The sequence below is a fragment of the Cibotium barometz genome, chromosome 65 (assembly GCF_041138505.1).
Source record: "Cibotium barometz isolate CiBa-2024 chromosome 65, ASM4113850v1, whole genome shotgun sequence".
Classification (NCBI taxonomy): domain Eukaryota; kingdom Viridiplantae; phylum Streptophyta; class Polypodiopsida; order Cyatheales; family Cibotiaceae; genus Cibotium; species Cibotium barometz.
In genome coordinates, this window is record NC_141110.1 from 13,163,091 (window position 1) to 13,185,853 (window position 22,763).

At 44.9% G+C, this 22,763-nt stretch overlaps 1 protein-coding gene across 1 annotated transcript in view; it reads left to right on the forward strand.

The window, feature by feature from the left end:
• LOC147602940 (26S proteasome regulatory subunit 7-like) overlaps positions 1 to 22,763 on the forward strand; it is a 114,184-nt gene that overhangs the window by 66,550 nt on the left and 24,871 nt on the right. Inside the window, exons 4-5 of the mRNA XM_086797390.1 lie at positions 10,709 to 10,786; positions 10,871 to 10,932. Of these exons, the coding sequence (XP_086653516.1) occupies positions 10,709 to 10,786; positions 10,871 to 10,932 (140 nt within the window). The remainder of the gene's footprint in view (positions 1 to 10,708; positions 10,787 to 10,870; positions 10,933 to 22,763) is intronic.

The window sequence follows — 22,763 nt, forward strand, 5'->3', positions numbered from 1 at the left end:
GGTGAATGGATGAGGGTATAGGAGTAGGGATATGAGGAAAGGTCTGGTCTGCTACTGATTTTCTTTCCAGCTAGAGAAGCTGGTGGTGCCCCTTGTGCTTGTGAGTGTTCCGAAGGTGGTGAGTCGGCGAGCTATAGTGGCCTTCCTGTGTTCTTGAGCTGCCTCACATCTTTCTGGTGCCCCCACTGAGGATTGCTCAGGCATTGTCTGACTGAGGATAGCTCTGGTATTATCTTTAGTTTACTAGGGTGTAGGCCCTAGGAGTTGAGAGTTTTAGGGAAGGTGCTTTCTTGGGAATTGAGGTGAAGTTTGGGGGTTAAAATGATGTCTTATCCAGAGTTTTATGGTAGCCCTAATGAGGATGTGGCTGATTTCCTTGAAAGGATGGAGGTTGCATGTATAAGCAACCATATTAATGAGTCGGTACAGGTGTTGCGGCTACTGAGCATTTGCTTGAAAGGGGATGCAAGGACCTGGTACAGGGCTTATGAGGAGTCATTGAGGGTTGCTGTTCCACATCTTGATATGACTGAGAATGGATTAAAGACAGCACTTAGCAACAGGTTCAAGAAGGTAGAAGACCCCGACAAGGTTTGGCATGAGGTGCAAGCTCTGACACAAGGTGAGTTGGAATCTATTGATGATTATGTCAAGAAATTTTCTTTGCTATGGGAGACTCTATGCAGGGCTTTAGGAGAAGACCAGGTACCTCCTAATATGATGAAGAAAAACAAGTTTGTAGCCGGGCTTAAGAGGAGGATTCGCTGGAAAGTGGAATTGAAGAAGCCCAGGTCTTATGAGGATGCGGTGGAAATTGCTAAATCAAAAGATTGGAAGCTGCAACGGATGAATCAGCTGGGGATGATTCCAGTTGTAGCACAGCCGGAGATTCGTAGAGTGGAGGCTACACCCATGAATGCAGTGATTGAGAGGATGAAGCCCACTGAAGCCCAAGCTATGCAGATGGTGCCACAAGCTAGTCAAGGAGTACCTATGGTTCCTGTAGGTTCTGATGAGGGATTGCGACAGGATATGAAACAGATGGTTGATCTTATGAAGAATTTGAGCTTAAATTTAATGGGAAGTACAGGTGGTGGACGTGGTAGAGGCAGAGGCAATAATCATGAAGGGGGAGATGGACAAGCAGGGTATGGACGTGGTCGCGGTAGGGGCCGTCGTTTCATCCCTACATGCTGGAACTGTGGTGAGCTTGGTCATCTGAGTACAGATTGTGATAAGCCTCAGCGAATGGGAAGTACAGGTGGTGGACGTGGTAGAGGCAGAGGCAATAATCATGAAGGGGGAGATGGACAAGCAGGGTATGGACGTGGTCGCGGTAGGGGCCGTCGTTTCATACCTACATGCTGGAACTGTGGTGAGCTTGGTCATCTGAGTACAGATTGTGATAAGCCTCAGCGAATGGGTGGTGATATGTACCCACTACCTTCACAGTTACCTGACAGGTCAAATGATTATGGTATTGATATCAGGGATCAAGCAGGTCCCAGTGGAATCACAGCTGAGGAGAAGGGGAAGACAAAGGTCATGAATGTTGTTACTCTGGAGAATGTTCAGGTGAGAGAAGAAGGGGATGTGATGCCTATTGGCAAGCGCACAACAGATGAAAGAGAAGGAAAGGGTGTGGCTGGGCCCAGCCGTAAGAAGGGGAAGCAGCAGGAAGGAGAAGATGTGAAAGCCAAAAGGAAACGGAAGCCTCGTAGAAGGTTCCAGGTGTCAGACTTCCCACTGGGGGGGATGGGCAAACCAGCTATGACTTGAAATCTGATTTGGTGAACAGGAAGGCAAACATCACCTTTGGACAGTTGGTGGAGATGGTGCCAAAATTGAGAAGACAATGGAAGGGACTTATGAATCCAATGGAAAAGGAGTCAGAGAAGAGGTCAGTCAAAGTACTATCTTTAGAAGAGCTTCCAGATATTTGCCCTATTGTGGAGGTGTGGAGCAAAGGTAGGAACCTTGGTCAGGCTTATATAGATGGAGGAGCTCAAATCTGTGTGATTACCCAATCATGTGTGGAGCAGTCAGGCTTGAGGGTGTCTGGGGTTTCTGGTTTTCGAATCAGGATGGCTAATCATCAAAAGGTAAAATGTCTTGGTATGATAAAGGAATTGGAAATTGAAGCTTTTAATGTCAAAGCTACTGTAGATTTTCATGTGATGCCTGCGGGTCTTGGTGCTTTTCCAATTATTCTTGGACGACCCTGGTTGCTAGTGGTGGTGCAGTACAGGATTGGAGGCATGGGACCATTTCTTTGCATAATAAGCAGGGGAATAAAAAATCTTTTGAGATGCATAGTAGGAGATCTTTGAATGATGTGTGGGAGAGGCCACAGGATTCGAGTGAAGAGGAAACTACCACCAGTACCTCTGAATCGGAGATGGATTCATCGACTACTGCTTCTAGTGAAGAAGAGGCAGATGTGGCTTTCCTAATATCAGAGCAACAAGGCAATGAAGATAAAGAAGTGCATGAAGTGGGTGCTGAGGGAGAAGACACTTTGGGGTCATATGAAGTGATCGAGGAATTACTGCAGCCAAAGATAGAAGTGAAGAAGCAGGAGCTGATTGAAGGAATGTTGAGTCCGGATCTCTCGAGTGGAGAAAAGGTTAGATATGTTAATATGCTGTCTCATTTTCCAGAATTGTTTATCACCTCTTATAGGGAGATTCGAGGATTTAAAGGGCCAGACTTGAGGATTGAATTGAAAGAAGGTGTAAAAACAGTTAGGCAGAAGCTTCGTAGGATGGGACGAGAACAAATGCAGGCCCTAAGAGAGGAAGTTAATAAGCTGTTGAGTGCAGGTTTCATTACACCAGTGGATACAGCTGAGTGGGTAAGTCCTACAGTGGTGAGTCCAAAGAAGGATGGCAGGTGGCGTATATGTGTGGATTTCAAGCCTTTGAATGCTGCTACAAAGAAGGATCCTTACCCCCTACCTTTTTTGGATGAGATCTTAGATACTGTAGCTGGATATGAAAGGTATAGTGTTTGTGATGGGTATTCAGGTTATTTCTAGTTCAAGATTGCAGAAGAAGATCAGCGTAAGACGACTTTCATTACACCGTGGGGGTGTTTCTGCTACAAAGTTCTTCCTTTTGGATTGATGAATGGGCCAGCCTACTATCAGAGAAGGGTAAATTGGGTATTATCTCCTTTTTTGAACAAATTTGTGAAGGATTTTATTGATGATTTTTGTATATACAGCTCCAGGCAAGAGCATTGTGATAAGCTAGCTACAGTTTTTCAGCGTTATGATGAGTGTGGTGGTCAATTAAATCCAAAAAAGTGTTTTTTGGCTCAACCGAGAGTGAAGCTCTTGGGCCATGTTGTTTCAGAGAATGGTATTGATCCAGATCCTGATAAAGTCAAGTCTCTTCTTCTTCTTCCTACACCAAAGAATACAAGGCAACTGGCTACTTTTGTGCAAAAGGTGAAGTATATGGCTCGATTCATCTCTCTATCTTCACAGTTGTTATATCCTTTGCAGCAAGCAGCAAAGCATGATCCTTTGCATTGGACGAAGGAGTGTGGGGTAGTTTTTCAAAAAGTGAAAGAGGTGTTGGGAGCTATTCCTACAATGCAGGCGCCTAATTGGGAACAGGTATTTTATGTCAATCCTTCAGTGGGTGAAGATGCTATTGGAGCTATGCTGTTACAGAAAGGGAAAGAATCACATTATATGCAACCAGTCTACTGTGCTAGTAGGGTAAAACTTGCCAGAGAAAGGTTGTTATCAGAAGTGGAACTTGTTATGGTTAGTGTGATGTATGCATGTAGGCGGTTCCGCCATTACTTGTTGCCTCGCTCCTTTGTGTTTTTGACGAGCTACACTTTTTTGCCTCAGTTGATAAATGGCACAAATTTATCTAAGGCTATGATGAAGTGGGTGATTGAGTTGCAGGAATTTACTTTCTCATTCTTGGTGGAAGAGAGTACCAGGGCTACCTTAGCTGATCTACTGACATATAAGGAGAGTCCTCTTCTTATTAAGGAAGAGACCATCAAGAAGCCAGTTGAGGATGCTGCTGAGTTGGTGAATGCACACTTATTATATTTTGATGGTTCTTACAGGAAAAGCCATGATGCAGCCTCAGGAGGTTTGGTGCTTTATGATCCACAGGGTTGCCTTGTTTTTAAGAAGGGTATTAAGGTGGATGCACATAGCAATAATGAAGCGGAGTATCTGACTTTGGAAGTTGGATTGCAAATATGTTTGAAGCATGATGTACACAGGATTCACATTCGTCGAGGAGATGCATTGCTTGTGGTAAAACAGGTATTAGGAGTTTGGAAGTCAAAGAATGTGTTACTCAAAGAAATGTGTTTCAAGATTAAAGGTTTGTTGAAGGAATTTGAAGCTTGGAGTCTTAAGCATGTGGATCGAGGCCATAATGAGGAGGCTCATGAAGCAGCCCAGGGAATGATTGGTGAAGTTTTTGTTCTTAAAGCTCATGCATCATTTTATTGTGGCAGGGAGAATTTACAGGATGTTGAGGAGTTTTTGTTAACAGGGATGATTCCTAATGGTATTGACAAATCAAAAAAATATGGTTTCATCAGGAAAGCTGCAAGGTATGTGATGGTTGGTGATGCTTTGTATTTGAAGGGAATTGATTTGATAATGCGACGGATACCTTGGAAGGAAGAAATCTACAAAATTCTTAAGGAAAACCATGAAGGAGCATGCGGTGGACATTTTGCCTCAAAGATTACTTTGCATAAGGTATTGCAGGAAGGTTATGTATGGCCAAGTGTACATAAGGATATTAATCATTGGTGCAGGTCATGCAAACAATGCCAAGCTCACAGTAGACGGATATTAAAGCCTGAGATGAGGAAGACAATTCTTGCTTATGATGTTTTTGAAAAATGGGGATTTGATGCTGTGGGACCATTGCCTTTTACTAGCTGAGGGAAGTGCTACATCTTGACTGCAGTTGATTACCTTTTTAGATGGGCGGAAGCAAAGGCAGTGAAACAAATTACTGCTAAGGAGGTGGCAAAATTTGTATATCAGGATATCTGTTGTAGGTTTTAGAGCAGAGCTTATGGACTATTTGTGTACAAAGATGAAGATCAGTCGCAGTTTTACCACACCTTACTATCCACAGTGTAATGGCTTGAATGAGCGTTTCAATGGTGAATTGATCAAGATTTTATCTAAGGTGACAGAGCAACAAGGCAAGAATTGGGATCTGGAATTGCCTGCTGCCTTGTGGGCATACAGGACAGCAATTAAGACTGGCACGGGTTTCACTCCATTTCATCTTGTTTATGGGAAAGAAGCTTTATTGCCTATTGAGGTGGAGATACCAGCTTTAAAATGTTGGAGAAGCTTTTGGAAGAACCTAAAGATGCCCTTAAAGAACGGCTGTTATATTTACAAGAAGCACAGCTGAACAGGGATAATGCTTTGAAGCATTATGAAGATATGCAGGCGAGGACGCTCGAGAAGTTAAACAAAAAAATTAAAAGCAAAGGAATTATGAAGGATGATTTGGTATTACGTAATAATAACATGCTGGATAATTCCTTTCATAAGAAGTTTCAAATTAAGTGGGAGGGACCTTTCTTGGTGATGCAAGGATTTGCAAATGGTACCTATCAATTGGCAGATTTAGATGGGACTTTACATGCTTCCAGGGTAAATGGATACAGGCTGAAGAAGTATTATGCACGTTTGATGATGATTGTACAGGATGCAGTGTCTGAAGATGCGATTTCAGATGAAGGACAGTTTTTGGATATGGATTTAGGTCTTGAAATGCTTTTTACTGCTGATCATGAATGATTCAGCAGGCTGGGGGTTGGGCAAAGTATGTCAGGCATTTTTCTGTAAAGGTGTTTTGAGTCCGTGTACATATGGAACGTGTGGTTTGCAAATAAACTTTGCTCTGAATGCCCTGGCAAATGTACAGGCCGGGTGGTTTTGCAGTAAGCTGGTGTATGCACGTGTTTTTTTTGGGAGCAGATGCTGGAGTCTGGAAGTTTTACGGCAACAATATGGTGTGCGGGTTATTACTAAAAGCAAGGCACCGACTGAATTGGTCATGTTTGGTAAGTTGAGATGCTGATGATGGTGGCTGTGGGCAGCTCTTGTACTGGACGTATGGGCGCCGCACGTGAAATTGAGGAAAGTAAGGTAATAAAGAAGAAAATGTGGCCATTCTTGAGGCTTTGAAGCTTTAAGAAATAAATAAAAATACATAATACACGTGGCCAATAAAACCAATGGCCACTTGGAAGTTTTTTTGGGCCGCCACCTCGACGTCTAGAAGGGAGGAGAGAGAGAGATGGTAGCCTCTAGTGAGAAGAAAAAAAGCGGTTGGCGAGGGTCGAAAAGGTACAGAACAAGGAAAACCGCCTGGAGGGAGATTCTGCAGACCACGATGCTGGTGAGAGAAGTTGGGGGAAAAAAAGCAATCGTGATGGTCGCTCTCTGAGGATTCGGTAAGGAGGGCCTAGCTGGGGAGCAGTGTGCAGCCACAAGCAGGAGAGAAAGGAGCCAGTGGGGGCGGGTGCTTATGCGGTCGGTCGCCTGGTGGAGTTGCTGCAGAGGCGAGACGAAGTAAGGGAGCCACCTTGAGAGAGGGCCTTGCACAGACGAGGGAGAGCCGATTGGAGAGAAAGAGAAGAGTGGCCGCAAAAAAAGAGGGAGCCAGTGGGTTGACGGTGGCCGGAAGGCGAAAGGAGGAAAAGGAAGGGTCCCAGGTTTTTTGATGGTTGGCGTAACTGCTCTTCGCAACACACGGAGAGAGGGTGCGGACGTCGTGATTGCTGCAGAAGGACTGGTGACGGGCTGGCACCGGTGGTCGTGTAGATGACCAACGTGTGAGGGATTAAAGGCCGCCTTGGTGAAGTCGCAGAGGGCGCCGTGTGTGGTAGCAAAGGCGACTGTGGGCAGAGCAGCAGTTGGATGCGCAGCAGAGAAATGGGTAGCACAGCTGACTGACACGGGGAGAATTGCCAGAGGACAGGAGGCTTTTGCGTATGGCTACTGGCGAGCTCTAAGGGACAAGAGGCGACTGGGGGAGCCGCCTGTGGCTGTTCATTGTGGCTGTCTAGCGTGGAAGGTGCCCGCTTTGTATCAGGAGGCTTCTTCGGTGAATTGTGCAGCGGCTGCCGTCAGGAGAAGCTGTCTGGTGTTTGGGGTAGCGTGTGCTAGGAGGCTGAAAGCCTGAAGGTGATTGTGGCTGCTACAGCCACAGACAAGGGAAACAAATCTATTGCAAGATTGCAAGGCAAGTGATGCTGTGTGAGCTATGAGAGGGAGTGTGTGATGTGTTAATAACAGAAGTGGTGGCAGTTGTGAACTTGTCTTTGTGTGATTGCTCGCCTGCTGATGTGATCAGGCTGGAGCTCGTCGACAAGCTTCTATCACTATTTTCTGTGTTTGTGTTTGGACAATTGTAAGTTCCCTCTGTACTCCGCCGATTGAGTTGCAGATTAAGCAATAGAAGTGTCTTGCTTTTCGATTTGAGCTTGTGGTGTGTGATAGTGGTGAATGGATGAGGGTATAGGAGTAGGGATATGAGGAAAGGTCTGGTCTGCTACTGATTTTCTTTCCAGCTAGAGAAGCTGGTGGTGCCCCTTGTGCATGTGAGTGTTCCGAAGGTGGTGAGTCGGCGAGCTATAGTGGCCTTCCTGTGTTCTTGAGCTGCCTCACACCACTTACAGACTGTCACGGATTAAGTTTTCCTTCCTAGATGTTATCCATTAGGAGCTCCTAGTACCTTACTTTTCCTCATAGTTGTTGTTTCAGTTTCAGTTAGTTGTTTAGTTGTTTTAGCTTTTCTTACACAGACATTGTATCAGATCCACCAATTGTTGTAAGCTTTTTGGTCTCGTAGGTCATTTTGGCCTTTTGAGGACGTTAATATATCATTTCATTTTATTTCTCTCTGGCCAACCCTCGAGAAGGAGCTTTATGTTGTGATTTATATTCTCAAGGTTTGGAGGCATTATTTATATGGCTCCAAGTTTGTGGTATTGACTGATCATCAGTCAATTGGTATTGACTGATCATCAGTCAATCAAGTATGTGTGTGATGTGGATGATTTGAGAGGATGAAAAGCTAGATGGACGGAGTTAATGCAAGAAGCTGTCGAAAGGGGTCCATGAATAGTGTAGTAGATGCGCTTAGTCGGATCAGAGAGGTGAATACTTTATCGTTCACCGATATTTCCACTGACTTATTTCAGTCATTGATAGGGCTTTGCAGGACTGATAGTTATTTTGGTCCATATTGGCAGAGGATCCAATAGTGAAGCTCATTGATTGGCCAAGACTCAGTGACTGAGTAGCCTACCATTCAGGCTGCGGGAGGCCAGTGGATGATTTGGAATGGTTTACGGTTTCATAATAACAAAATTTGTGTACCACAGGTCCTGGTCATTAGGTCCAAGATTCTTAAGGAGTGTCACGACGCTCCTTCTGTTGGACACCTTGGGGTACACAGGACATTAGCTTTAGTGAAATACACTTTCTATTGGCCAAAGATGAAAGGTATGTAGAAGATTATGTCCTCAAGTGTCAAATTTATCGAGCAAATAAAGTTAAACGCTTTAGACAGGCTGAGATGTTGCATCCTTTGCAAATCCCATATAATAAGTGGGAAAGTATTTCCATGGATTTGATTTTCGGATTGCCAAGCACACGTCAAGGCTACGATTCTATTTGGGTTGTGGTGGACCTCTTGACAAAAATGGCTAGATTTTTACCTACACGGAAGACTGTTACAGCTATGCAATTAGCAAGGTAGTTTATCGAGAAATTGTTTAGACTGTATGGTTTACCGCAGGACATAGTCAGTTTACAAGTGACTTTTGGAGGCTTGTTTTTGAGAAGTTGGAAACAGCTTTGAATCTGAGTTTCTCAGATCATCCTCAATCTGATGGCCAAACTGAAAGGGTGAATCAGACTTTGGAGAACATGCTTCGTGCATATGTCTGCAAAAGACAGGGTACATGGGAAGATTATCTTTCTATGTTAGACTTTGCATGTAAGAGTACTAAGCATACAAGTACAGGTTTTAGTCCTTTTATCCTTATGTACGGATTTCAACCTAGATCACTTGTTACTATGGGATTTTTCGGACTCCAGCATGATGCAACACGTACTTTTTTGCAAGATATGCAAGAAATGTTACAAGTTGCGAAGGAATCTATTAGAAGTGCTCAAGATAGAGACATATTTTATTCTAATAGACATCGTTCACCGAGAGAGCTCTTTGAAGGAACGATGGTGTATTTGCGAGTTTCGAAAGATTCCGAGACTTTACGGACGGGTCGATGTCCGAAATTATCCCCTGCACGCGTAATTGGTTCAGTTGCATATGAATTGGACTTGCCTGTATTTCATGTCCTTAGACTTAAGGAAGTACTGGGTGAAACAAACCAGTTAGCTACTGGGTGAAACAGACCACTTAGTTACTTCTCAAGAAGTCATAGATGTCGAGGATATAACATTTGGGCCACACGAACCGGAAAAGATTCTTGGATTTCCTGAAAGACGATTGCGGCATACGCTACTCACGAAATACAAGATCAAGTGGAAGGATCGTGTTGAGGAGGACACCACCCTTTAGAGAGACTACCCTGGATTTTTACTGAGCTCAAGAGTGAGCTTTTAAAGGAAGGGAAGTATGTCATGTGCACAGAGTGTATCTACCGTGTGCAACACGCACACAAGACCAGCTTCGAGGCTTGGGGAAGCTTGGAGCTAGGCAAGTTGATTGGCGAGCGAGGCTAGGGATAGATTGACGGGCGGGCACCCTAAGTGTGGACGTCCGGTGAGCGGCCAATAGCCTATAAAAGGGTAGCCAAGGTTAATCAGTTGGTCATAGAGTTTTGTGAGTCTTTGCGAGAGCTCTATGGTTAGGAGCCTGGGTCTAGGGTGCAGACGTGCACCTGCTTCATGCAGCCGAGGCTGGCAACAGTCTCGAGGCCCGCGAGGGTAGCTTCGTGGCGGTATGGGACGTCGTGCATTAGGATTGCTCTACGAGGAGATCCATGGGGACTTGACACTTCTGCTGGTTTCATGAGGAATTTAGGGCCTGAGAATACAACTACAAGGTATGTGTTCTCCTCTCTACTTATGTTAAAATGTCTTCTTGTGTCCTTGATAACTTGTGTGGAAGACCATGACCTACGTCTTGTAAAGGTTAACATGCAAGTCCCATTCCTCTAAGGAAGAGTGCAATGTCTGCAACTTTTCTGCTGTGTGTGACAGTAGTACTATATCGTCTGCATAGAATAGAATAGAACAGAATAGAGAGAATGCCATCTCAGCTTAAGTTGAGGTCTTGCCCTATTAGCGAAATACATTTAAATACAATTGAGAATAGAGGATTGAATTTTCTTAGTGCCCCATGGTGCCAATCTATCGCTGCTCTATGTGATCAGAAAAAATGGGAGAATGATGCGCTGTTGGATCCCTTCACTGGCCCCTTTCTACTGGATAGTAGCAGACCAGCTGCTCAGAAGCTGACCTTTGGTTTTCTTAAATCAGGGTTTTCTTGCTCCATGACCTAGGTGGCAGTATAGAGGCATGTAAATTGTGTGAAGTCTTAGTCGTGCTTGTCTACATGCATGGGACAGGGTTGGGGTTGGTTTAAGTGCTTTTATTATGAAAATTCCTTTGAAAGGTGAAAGGTGTGCTTGAAGCCTTTTATATATTCTGTTGTAGGTTGCTCGATGCACAAAGATTATAAATCCTGGGGCTGATGACTCAAAGTATGTCATAAATGTGAAGCAGATAGCAAAGGTAATGTTCTGATTATCAAATTTTTTGCTCTTTTGAGAAGCACGGAAGTCTTTTGTGAATGTGCTGATGCTTGTTTCATTGCAGTTTGTTGTGGGTCTAGGGGATAAGGTTTCGCCCACAGATATAGAAGAAGGCATGCGAGTTGGGTAAGTATCTCTATTGGAAACGTGTTGTCACGACTCTTGATTTTCAAATCATGTCAGCATGGTTTATTCAGTGCTTTTGTAATTTGAATGCTCAGTTTGGGGTAAGGTGTTTTGACCTTTGTACGGAGGATCAGCACGATAGTGGTCAAGACTTGGTGTTGGCAAGAAGGTTCCATGCTAATTTTCTTGCTTGAGAGAAGCTGTTGCTAAGCCGGTTGAGACATTGCATCCCCACTTGCCAATTAATGCTTTTTGCAATGGTGGAAAACATTGGTGTGAAAGGCACATTGGTTAGAATGCCAGCTCACATTAAGCTTGGCCTTAGAAATACAATATCCTATCTCGGTGTCCATGATGAGATTATGAGCACCTCTGCTTAGTGTAAGCATACGAATGCTATTTTGGTGTGTCCTCAACCAACTCTTTCTCATGGTAACCTCTGCCCCTGGCTATGGAGAGCAACTAGTGATATGATGTGGCATGATGACATGGCATTTGGATCTGTTCATCTTTAATTTTTGTTGGTTGCTTATTGAGAATGTGGGAATGTGGGAAGAGCTGGTCCCAGTTGAGAGTGAACAAGAGCACGATCGAGTGTAGAGAGAGATTGATGTTGACCAACAAGATAATCAGCACACTTAACATATGATTATCTGGGGATTAAAGGGGAAGAATAAAAGAGTCGTGGAAAGCATGTTTGTATTATGATAATTGGTCCTTTTTATAGGAAATCCCCCCTTTACAAGGTGTGTGCATATGCTACCACTACACATGCCACATGTCAAGGCATGCTGCCAAGTTTCCCTAAGAGGTGTCTGTCACCTTTACACGTCATTGCTTACATAAGATCCTTCGAAGAGGTGGTTCTTACACACAAAGGAAACCACACACTAGCAATTGTTCACACACACTAGCAGTTGTTCACACACACTAGAGCTGCTGTATTTGAATCTAAGCTTACAGATGCTAGAGTTTTAGTTTACACAACCACCTACCACTGGTTTATTCCCACATTAATTGTAACTACACTAGCTAGGTGTAACTGTCCTTCGGCACCATCGGGTGAACAATACGCGCGTCAACACTTAAACTGTAATACCCACAATACACAAAACAACTAAAAGATACATCACTGCATAAGATAATCTGCAAGAGACAAGTGCTGCATAATACCCCACCACTGGGGCCGCGAATGGGCTGTACAAAGTTCCAAGGGCTTGCCAGCGAGATAATCCAATGCAATGCAAATATGAAGACAGGTTACCCAAACAGAAGTGTGTTGGAGTAGATTGTCAATGCTGGACTTGTCGAATGAGTCAAAGTAGCCTGGCCACCAGTCTCATGCATCTAGAGGGGAGTGAACGAGAAACTGTCGTTTTGAGACCACGCACAAATAGGCGCTCTTGTACCAGAGCCTGGCCCACACCCTTACAGAGACAGTGGCTCAAGCCTCCTTGGTGCAAGTACACAAACAGGTACATGCACACGAACAAGTACAAGTACAAGTACACAAACATGTACTAGTGCACAGTTTTCAATAGTGGGTACTCAAACAGGTACCTTCAGAGTCGATTCACAACCGGTACATCTGGTGCAGTAGGTAGTACTGTAAGTACAACGGCTACAATAGGGTTTCCAGCAAGTACTTCAGGTACAGTAGGGTTTCCAGCAGGGGTGCAGTAGGGTTTCCAGCCGGTACTGCAGAAACAGTAGGGTTTCCAGTAGGTGTACTTGCAGGTACAATAGGCTTTCAGCAGGTACATAGGAGTTTCCAGCCGTTATTTCAGGTACAGTAGGGTTTCCAGCAGGTGTACCTGCAGGTACAGTAGGGTTTCAGCAGGTACTGCAGGTACAATAAGGTTTCTGGCAGGTGAACTAGCAGGTACAATAGGGTTTCCAGCCCCGGTACTGCAGGAACAGGAGTTTCCAGCTGGTGTACTTGCAGGTACAGTAGGGTTTCCAGCAGGTGCACTTGCAGGTACAGGCAACACAAGTACAGGGCAGCTAGGCGTGCTATCTTTTTGGTGTCAATTTGCACCATAGCAGCTATAAAACACTCGACGGGACGTTTTTTTTGCATAAAAAACATCCTTTTGAAAAAAAACGTGAGGTTTTTTTTTAATTAAAAAATTTGGCAGGCTAACGTTTAATGTTACGCCTGGGCTTTTTTGGGATCCGCGTGCGCTCTGTTGCTTCTCGAACCTGCACGCCCAACCTCACACAATACTCTCTCTCTCTCTCTCCTTCACCCCCTCTCTCTCTCATCTCCTCTCTCTCCCCTTCTCCCTCTCTCTCTCTCTCTCTCTCTCTCTCTCTCGTGTGCACACATTTCTCACGAAGCTCCCTCTCTCTCTCTCTCATATACTCTCTTTCTCTCTCTCATCTCCTCTCTCATCTCTTCTCTCTCCCCTCCACCCTCTCTCTCTCTTGTGTACATGTTTCTAGCGAAGCTCTCTCTCTCTCTCTCTCTCTCTCTCTCACTCTCTCTCTCTCTCTCTCAGAGTTTCATCACACCGATTGGAGATTGAGACTGGCAGAGCAGCACGGATCCCCCGAGAGGAGAGGGTATGCAGATTGTGCAGAGAGGAGGTGGAGAGTGAGGAGCATTATGTATGCAGATGCAGAGCATATACAGCCATCAGAGAGAGATATCCCATTTTATTCAGAGAGCCACATTCCCTACGCCAGATCTTTGAGACAGCAGACCAACGCATACTGGGGAGATACATTCTAGACATACAGCGCCACAGAGAGACATTATTACAGGCTCAGACAGCTCCAGAGGGGGGGCGACAGACACAGATTACTACATTTTTTCAGAGATCCATACCCCTCCCAGCCCCTACACGGCAGGGAATTACTCTCCAGAGAGCAGAGACACTTAGAGCCCGCAGGAGACAGAGGACACCTGGCTTTCGGACACCACGCCTATACCAGAGAGAGATGACAGAGATCAGAGCTCAGTATCACAGAGAGGGTGCGGAGCGACTAGCTCGCTTCAGAGCACACCCAGGCATGTTCTTCAGGGAGCTGTGGACACCCCCTTCACTGATGTATACCATTTTATACCCCCAGTATGGTACAGGATGGAGCTAGCTAGGTTGCATATCATGATTGTATACTCCATGCATATAGCTTTGCATTCTCCTAGTAATAGAGCTCCATCCCCTGCACACCCAAATTCACCTTTTTTATTCAGTACTTTTTCATTTTGTTGGGATGACAGAGGATACCCCATACAGGTACTCCGATTTGTCTCATAGGCCGAGTTCGGTCTTTTGGAAGACGTTAATAAAATCTTTTTTTTCTTTCTTTCTTTCTTTCTCTCTCTCTCTCTCTCTCTCTCTCTCTCTCTCTCTCTCATAGTACATACTCTCCCTCTCTCTCTCTCTCTCTCTCTCTCTCTCTCTCTCGATTGAAGATTCTCTCTGTCTTGAGTCTTGACTCTTACATTCTTTCTTTCTTTCTTTCTTTCTCTCTCGAGTCTCAATACATATTACATACTATCTACACACACACTCACACACGCGTACTTATTACTACCTACAGGCTACACGGGCGGCGGCACTCATGTGAGACGCAACATGGGGAGAAAGAAATTAGCGGTATGGGATGAAGTGATCGAGAACAAGGCTGACAAAAATTGGCGGTGCAAGCATTGCAACATTGTCTACACCGGCAGTGCACCGTGTGGTAGAGCTCACCTTCTCCACATTACTGGCCAGGGAATTGATGTGTGTCCCAACGACATTGCCGACGATGTCATTCAGAAATTGGGTGAAGATCCAAGTGTTGTTCGTTCCAGAAAGAGAGCCCGAGTTGAGGTTCAAGGTAGGGCACCTTCCATCATAGATTCCTCCCAGACTTCACCACAACGGGATGTTCCCGCATCATTAGTTGCCGGTTCTTCTCGAGCTCCAACCTCTTCTCATCCACATAGCGGTGGTGCACATCCATCTTTCACCACAAGCCCTCCACCTCCAAATGTGCCAAAGAAGTCTCTTCAACAAAGTTGGGCCAAAATCAAGCATGAGAATACAAGACGAAGAGTTCGGCAATACCTCTTCCAGTGCAATGTGCCCTTTGACCATGCTCGCAAGCCGGCTTTTCTACACATGCTTAGTGCGGTGGCAGATGCGGGGCCCGCATTCAAGCCTCCATCATATGAGATTCTTCGCACCAAAGAATTGAAGGTAGAGGTCATGGACATTGAGAAGGAGCTAACACCAATACGGGCGGCATGGGCAAGGTATGGATGTACTATTATGTGTGACGGGTGGTCGGATAGCCAACGCCGCCCTCTCTTAAATATCCTTGTCTCTTGTTGTCTCGGCACCATGTTCTTGACTACCATAGATGGCTTGGAGGAGGCACATACAGCTGAATTTATCTATGGGCATCTAAAGGCAGCAATAGAACAAGTGGGAAGCGAGAATGTGGTTGCGGGCAGTTACAGATAATGCATCCAATTGCAAGGCTGCCGGCGCACTAGTGGAGAGAGACTATCCACAAATCAGTTGGGTTCCTTGTGCTTCGCATTCGATTGATCTTCTAATTGAAGATGTGGGAGCCATACCATGGGTGGCGGATGCGGTGAAGAAGGTCGAGTTTATGGTAAACTATTGGACAAGAAAGCAACGAGCTCTTGGTATCTATCGGGCAAATTGTGAGACGGAGCTCGCAAAGCCTTTTAGTACTCGCTTTGCCTACCTCTTCATTGTCCTCCAAAAATTGGTAAAATGTCGATGTGGTTTGCGGCGTATGATTACGGATGACAGATGGATCTCATGGGATGGTAGCCGCACCGAAAAGGGCAAAAGATTTGAGGATCTCATCTTTGAGGCAGTCTTTTGGCATGATGCGGAGTGCATTGTAGCATTCATGGAGCCATTGATCGTAGCACTACGCCTTAGCGACTCGGAGGGATGCACCATGGGCCTCATCTACGAGTTCATGGAGAAGGTGGGCGCGGCCTTCAATGCAAGCAACCTCTTTGATGATGATAGGTATGCTACTTGCAAGTTGTAGGACGTAAGTCGTTCTTTGCTTTTGACTCTAGAGTCTTTTTTCTTATAATGTATTCTAGATTCTAATTTATTGTCTTTTGTTCTAAACTTCTATGTCAATAGAATGGATGAAATCAAGGAGATATTGAAAACACGATGGGATTGGTTTCATCGTCCAATTCATGCTGCTAGCCACATCTTGTATCCACTTTGGAGACAAGATGCTCAGAGACATGATCGCGAGCTAAATGTGGGATGGAGAGAGTACACCACCAAAGTGGAGAGAGACCCAGTAACGCAAGATCTTCTCGAGACCCAGCTTCTTCGGTTTCGCGACATGCATGATGTTGATTTTGGCTCACCACGAGGTAGTCTTCGAGGTGCCCAGCTTAAACCTGTCAGTTGGTGGGAGATGTATGGTGGTGACTGTGCCGAGCTACATCGCATTGCTATGAGGGTTCTCTCACAAGATTGCTCCTCCGGCGCTTGTGAGAGAAATTGGAGCTTGTTTGCGGCCATACACACAAAGAAAAGAAATTGCTTGTTGCCTGCACAATTGAAGCGTCTTGTCTTTGTCAATTCCAATCTGAAGCTTCTTCGAAAGAGGGAAAAAATGAAAGCAATCAATGAGATCAATCCCGACACTTTCAAGGGTGAGATTCGCATGGAGGAGCTAATGCACCCTCGTGACGAAGAAGATGAAGTGTGGGCTTTCCTTGTAGCAGAGAGAGCCTCTTTTGCACATTAGACTCGCACGAGAACCGGCACCATAGGCAGGGGTAGAGGCAGGGATAGAGGCAGAGGCAGAGGCAGGGGCAAGGGCAGGGGCAGGGGCCTTGAGACAGAGGCAGAGGCAGAGGCAGAGGCAGAGGCAGAGGCAAAGCCCGAGCAAGAGGGAGAGGCCAGCATTAGTGATTGGAGTGTTAGTGAGGAGGACTTGCATGACTGTGACCATGGTGGAGATGATTCTAGCTCAGAGTTCGAGTCTTGACTCTGAGTCACATTTTGTATGCCACATTCCAGTATCTACAGACTAGTGGCTCATTTTTATGTATGACATATGTTCATTGTTAATATGTTGCGGCTTCGTCCTTATTTATGTTAGGATTCAGGATTCAAGATTCCCATTTTGTGATTTTAGATTCATGAGTACTCAGTACATTTCATGATTATCTTGTATTCTCTAATCTCTTTAAGCATGATAATGATTCATAACTCAAGTCTCTCCTTGTCTTTCAAAATTAAAGTTTAAAGTTTAAACGTTCATAAGTTCATAAGTTATAACTCCAATCTTGAGTCTTGACTCTTTGGTCTTTTAAAGTTCAAAACTTCAAGTTTCAACTTTAAACATGTATGTGACATGTCTCGACCAAATGTAATTAAACTAGTGTTTTTTAATTCGAAGTTAGATTTGGGGCAAAAAAAAAAGTCAAAAAAATTGCTTGAAAAAAACGCGCTTCCTACAAGGAAACGTTTGTGTCACTATTTGGTTCACCTCCGTTTTTGGAGCCATTTCTATGGGACTGTCACTCCATAGAGCGGTCAGATTTGTACCATGTTCACATGTGGCTAGGCTAGTGTCCCATGTGAAAGGATCAGTCATCTTGTGTCACATGGACGGGAACCAGTTTTGTGCCATCCGTGTGTGATCGGTATTGTGCCATATGGACGGGAGCCTGTTTGCTGTCACCCGTATATGACCAGGATTTCATCTTACTCATGGGACTGTCACTCCATGGTAGGACTGGTATCTGTGCCGAGCGTTGTCTATGGGATTGTCACTCCATAGAAAGGCGCGTGCCAGGATTTGTGTTTTGCCTATGGGACTGTCACTCCATAGGAAAACAAGGACTTCACATTTTTGTTGCGCTAGTTTTGTGCCCGACAAGAAATCTTTGTACAAGTTCATAAAAGGGAGATTTCGTCCATTACATGTGCACATGCATTCATGTTTGCATGCATAAACTTGTTTTCGCATGACTTGTTTTCGTGTGTTTGCTTGCTATGACGTGCTAGTACATTGGACGGGAACGCCCGCAGTGTACTGTGGGTGTGCTGTTTGCTGACAAGTTGATGTGACATGTGAACAAGTGGTAAGTATTGCCCTTTTTGGCCTTTTCAAATGTAAAATCCCTAAAGTAATGTAAACCTTAATATTTATAAGGTTGGGTGTTCACACATATTTAAAATATTGTCTGGACACCTTTTATTGTGGGTGCCCAAGACTTAACCTTTGATTAAGGTCTAATCAAACTTGAGATTAAGGACTGCATGGGAAGAAATCCTCCCCACACGTGGATGGTAAGTGGGGGGTGGTTGATGGAAAAGTAGGTGCCTCCTTCAACCCGCTTGGTTGCTGCCCTGAACCCGTCTCCTCCAACCCGCCTGGCTGCTGCTGCAACAGTACCCGCCTTCTCACATTCGATTGGCTGCATCTGTACCGGCATGCAGTTCAGTACCCGCCTGCTATCTAGTATCCGCTTGCAATTCAGCACCTGCCTGGTGATCTGTACCTACTGCAGTACTGTACTCACCTATGAGCTGAAGTTCTGTACTTGCCGGCTGCATCTCTACCCGCCTATTGTACATGTGGCTGCTACCTTGTACCCGATTACTGTACCTGCTGGCTGTCACATCTGTACCTACTGGCTACCACACCTGTACCTGCTGTTTGCACCAATTAGGAGTACATTAAAAGGGGACGGTCTTCTCTCCTGAGATTTGAATTTAAATATTTATCCAGGTACTTGTTTCTATATTCCAAATTCAGATAATAATAAATTTAAATGTTGTTTTACAAGTCTTGTGTTGGCAAGCATCACCCCCAGTTGCCTTCACCATGGAAGGCCACCGAGATGGTGATCTTTCCTGTGATTACCTTGACCGCGCCCTTACATTTAGAGGAGCCAGTGAAGGTCATTGGGGTATGAGGAAAAGGTCGGAGCAAAGCTTACTTGGGAGCACCAAGTATCACTCCCTCCGCGGTGTTTCACCCTGCAAGGCGGTAGTATGGGCGTGCCTGTTGGTGCACTATCCCGAAAGACCAGTGAGGGGCGGGTGTTTACCCAGTGAAGGTGGGAGACTGCTTGTGATTTGGTCTACTCCGACAACCGATTCTTCATCGACAAAAATCTTATGGTTATTTTAGTTGTATTCACTTCATGTCCTTAATCTGGAGTCGACTAGATGCTGCAAACTGTGTGTACTTTGCTGAATACCTGAATGAAGAAGCTTTTGCAAGCAAAGGAGCAAGAGCTGAAATTTTTGCATGAAGATCCCCATGTACAAAGTGTCATTGAAGCAAGGAAAGCTGATGTTATGGTGGATATGACCTTTGAGTCTATGGCTCATGAAGTGGGCAAGAAGTCAAGGGAGTTGGCACTCTCTTATCTCATTCGGAAGAGTGATCTCAAGGAGAGGATGGGGAGTTAATGTTCAAGAATCCTTCTCGTTTGAAGCATGGAGACCAAGCATCTCAATGGTTGAGGTCTTTCATACACAAGGAAGAGGTATCCGTCACTTCTCACCATGCATCTACTCCTCATGGGACAGGAGGAAACAGATATGTGCATGTTGGAGCTAGTGGGTGACATGATGCCCTTGTGGATTCAAAGCATGTTTATCATGGAGAGAGTGGTCCGCATGTAAGCCGAAAGACTTTGCCCATTGAGTTATCTCGTGGTGAGACATTGCATCATTCAAGGAAGTCACATCCTTCTGGGCCACAGATTCATAGAGTACATGCCATGGTACCTTGTGAAACATCTTTGGTTGCTTATGAAGCCCATGTAGATAGGGCTACCCTGTTGGATAGGGAAAAGAGAAAGAGTGAAGAACATGAATCACATCCCAAAAAGCTCAAAGAGTTTAAGGCAGGAGACAAGTCCGTGAAGTTTGATGTCTTTCATGGAGAGTATGAAGTCTCCAAAGTGCTTGCTTTCGTCATTGCTTTCAGTGATGAGGACTTCATTGAGAAGTCTAAAATTCGTCATGCAAGCATGTTTTTGAAGGGGACAGCTGCCCATTGGTGGAACACTGAAAAGACCACCAAAGATCCCATTTGCACTTGGAAAGAGTACAAGGACAGATTTTATGCCCAATTTTTGTCAAATGTGGAGCAAACTCTCACACAAAAGTGGGATAGACTTGAGCAAAAAGACAATGAGAGTGTGCAACAATATGTCAACAAATTTTTGAAAGTCCTACTTGAGTTTACTCTCTTTATGCAACTCTCCGAAGATGAAAAGAAAAGGAATCTCCTGGTTGCAACCAGCTTGCCGTTTGGGCATCGAATTGCATCCGAAACACACCCTTTAACATCTCATAGCATTTGCTTTTGCTACGGAGCAATTGGTGCTTAAAATTAAGCAGGATCAAGGAGGTTCTAAGGGCAAAGAGAGGGCTGTCCCGAACCTGCAAAAAGGTGAACAGCCACCTAAAAAGAGCTTTCTGAAAGCCCAAATGGGAGGTAAAGCTGAAAATACTTCATCCAAGGACATTGTACCCAAGAAGAACAAGTTTGGCTTGACCCCCGAGAAAAGGGAGCAATATGCAAAAGAGGAGAAACAATTTTCTTGTGGAAGTAAAGAGCACATGTTTAGGCAATGCCCTACCCGCAAGCAAAAGCAAGAGGACAAGCCACCCAAGGCAAATGTGCATGCCATTCCCGATGGTAACACTGAGCATGATGGCAAAGGGAGGGTGGTATGCAAAGCTTGGAGACAAATCAAGGATCAGCCTGTCTTGTTTATGTTTGATGATTGTGCAATAGATCCCAACATAGGAATGATGCTATTTGGACCATAGTTGACAGGTTTAGCAAGCAAGCTCACTTTTTGCCCATCAAGACAACCATTAAAGTTGGTCATATGGTGAAGCTTTTCCTTGCTCACATATTCAAGCGTCATGGTATGCCTAAGTCCATTGTTGGGGATAGAGATCCCAGGACTACGAGCTTTGTTGGATTTGTTGAAGTGTTATGTGGCAGATCAAAAGAGTGCGTGGGAGAAGTATCTTCCACTTGTAGAGTTTGCCTATAATAACATAGTACATGCCTCCACGAGAAAGGTTCCATTTGAGATTATTTATGGCAGAGTGATCTTGCCACCTATCCTTCGTACAAACGATGAGATTTTTGCAATCGATGAGTATGTGTGTGACTTGGATGTAGCCTTTGCTTAGATGCGGACATCCATTGCACGCTCTCAAGACAAGCATAAGAGGGCTGCTGACAAGCATAGAAGGGACATGCAAGTCAAGGATGGTGATTGGGTATTGCTGAAATTTGAGAACGCTAGGCTTTGGAAGAGGCCAGGAGGAGAGGGATCATATCCAAAGCTTTCTACTCGATATTATGGACCCTTCAAAGTGATTGAAAAGATCAATGAAGTGTCCTGTAGGCTTTCTTTGCCCAGTCATTGGAAGATTCACAATGCTTTTCACGTGAGTCTTTTGCGGAAGTATGTGGGGCCTGATCCGGACGAGCCTGTCATAGAAGATCCGCCCAAGATTGATGAGCTTGAGGAGATCCTCCAGCCAGAGTAGATTGTATTTCACAAGGAGAGAAAGCTACCACATGAAAAGCTTTCCAGGAGATACCTTGTGAAATTTAAGAACTACTTACCCATTGATGCAAAGTGGGTAGATGAGGATTATTTTACTGATTACCCGCAGCCTTTGCAGGAATATCTTGAGGCTTTTCAATTGAGGTCAACTGTTTATAAGCTGGGGGGATGTCACCATTTGGTCCATTTCCATTTCTGGAGCCATTTCTATGGGATTGTCACTCCATAGAGTGGCCAGATTTGTACCATGTTCACATGTGGCCAAGCTAGTACCCCCATGTGAAAGGGTCAGTCATCTTGTGTCACATGGGCTGGAACTAGTTTTGTGCCACCCATGTGTGACCAGTATTGTGCCATATGGACGGGAGCCTGTTTGCTGCCACCTGTGTATGACCAGGATTTCGTCTTACCCATGGGACTATCACTCCATGGTAGGTTTGGTATTTGTGTTGAGCTTTGTCTATGGGATTGTCACTCCATAGAAAGGCCCATGCCAGGATTTGTGTTTTGCCTATGGGACTGTCACTCTATAGAAAAACTAGGACTTCACATTTCTGTCACGCCAATTTTGTGCCCGACAAGAAATCTTTGTTCAAGTTTCATGAAAGAGAGATTTCGTCCGTTACATGTGCACATGCATTATGTTTGCATGTATAAACTTGTTTTCACATGACTTGTTTTCATGTGTTTGCCTGCCATGACGTGCCAATACATTGGATGGGGATGCCCTTAGTGTACTGTGGGTGTGCTGTCTGGTGACGAGTTGATGTGGCGTGTGAACAGGTGGTAAGCATTGTCCTTTTTGGCCTTTTCAAATGTAAAATCCCTAAAGTAATGTAAACCTTAATGTTTATAAGGTTGGGTGTTCACACATATTTAAAATATGGACTAGACACCTCTTATTGTGGGTGCCCAAGACATAATCATGATTAAGGTGTAATCATACTTGAGATTAAGGATTGCATGGAAAGAAATCCTCTCCACACGTGGATGGTAAGTGGGGGGTGGTTGATCGAAAAGTAGACGTCTCCTCCAACCCGCTTGGCTGCTGCCTTGAACCTGTCTCCTCCAACCCGCCTGGCTGCGTTGCAACAGTACCCGCCTTCTCACACCCGATTGCCTGCATGTGTATCTGCCTGCAATTCAGTGCCCGCCTGCAGTTCAGTACTTGCCTGCTGCCTAGTACCCGCCTGCGGTTCAGCACCCGCATGTGGCTGTTGCCTTGTATCCGATTACTGTACCTGCTGGCTGTGACATCTAT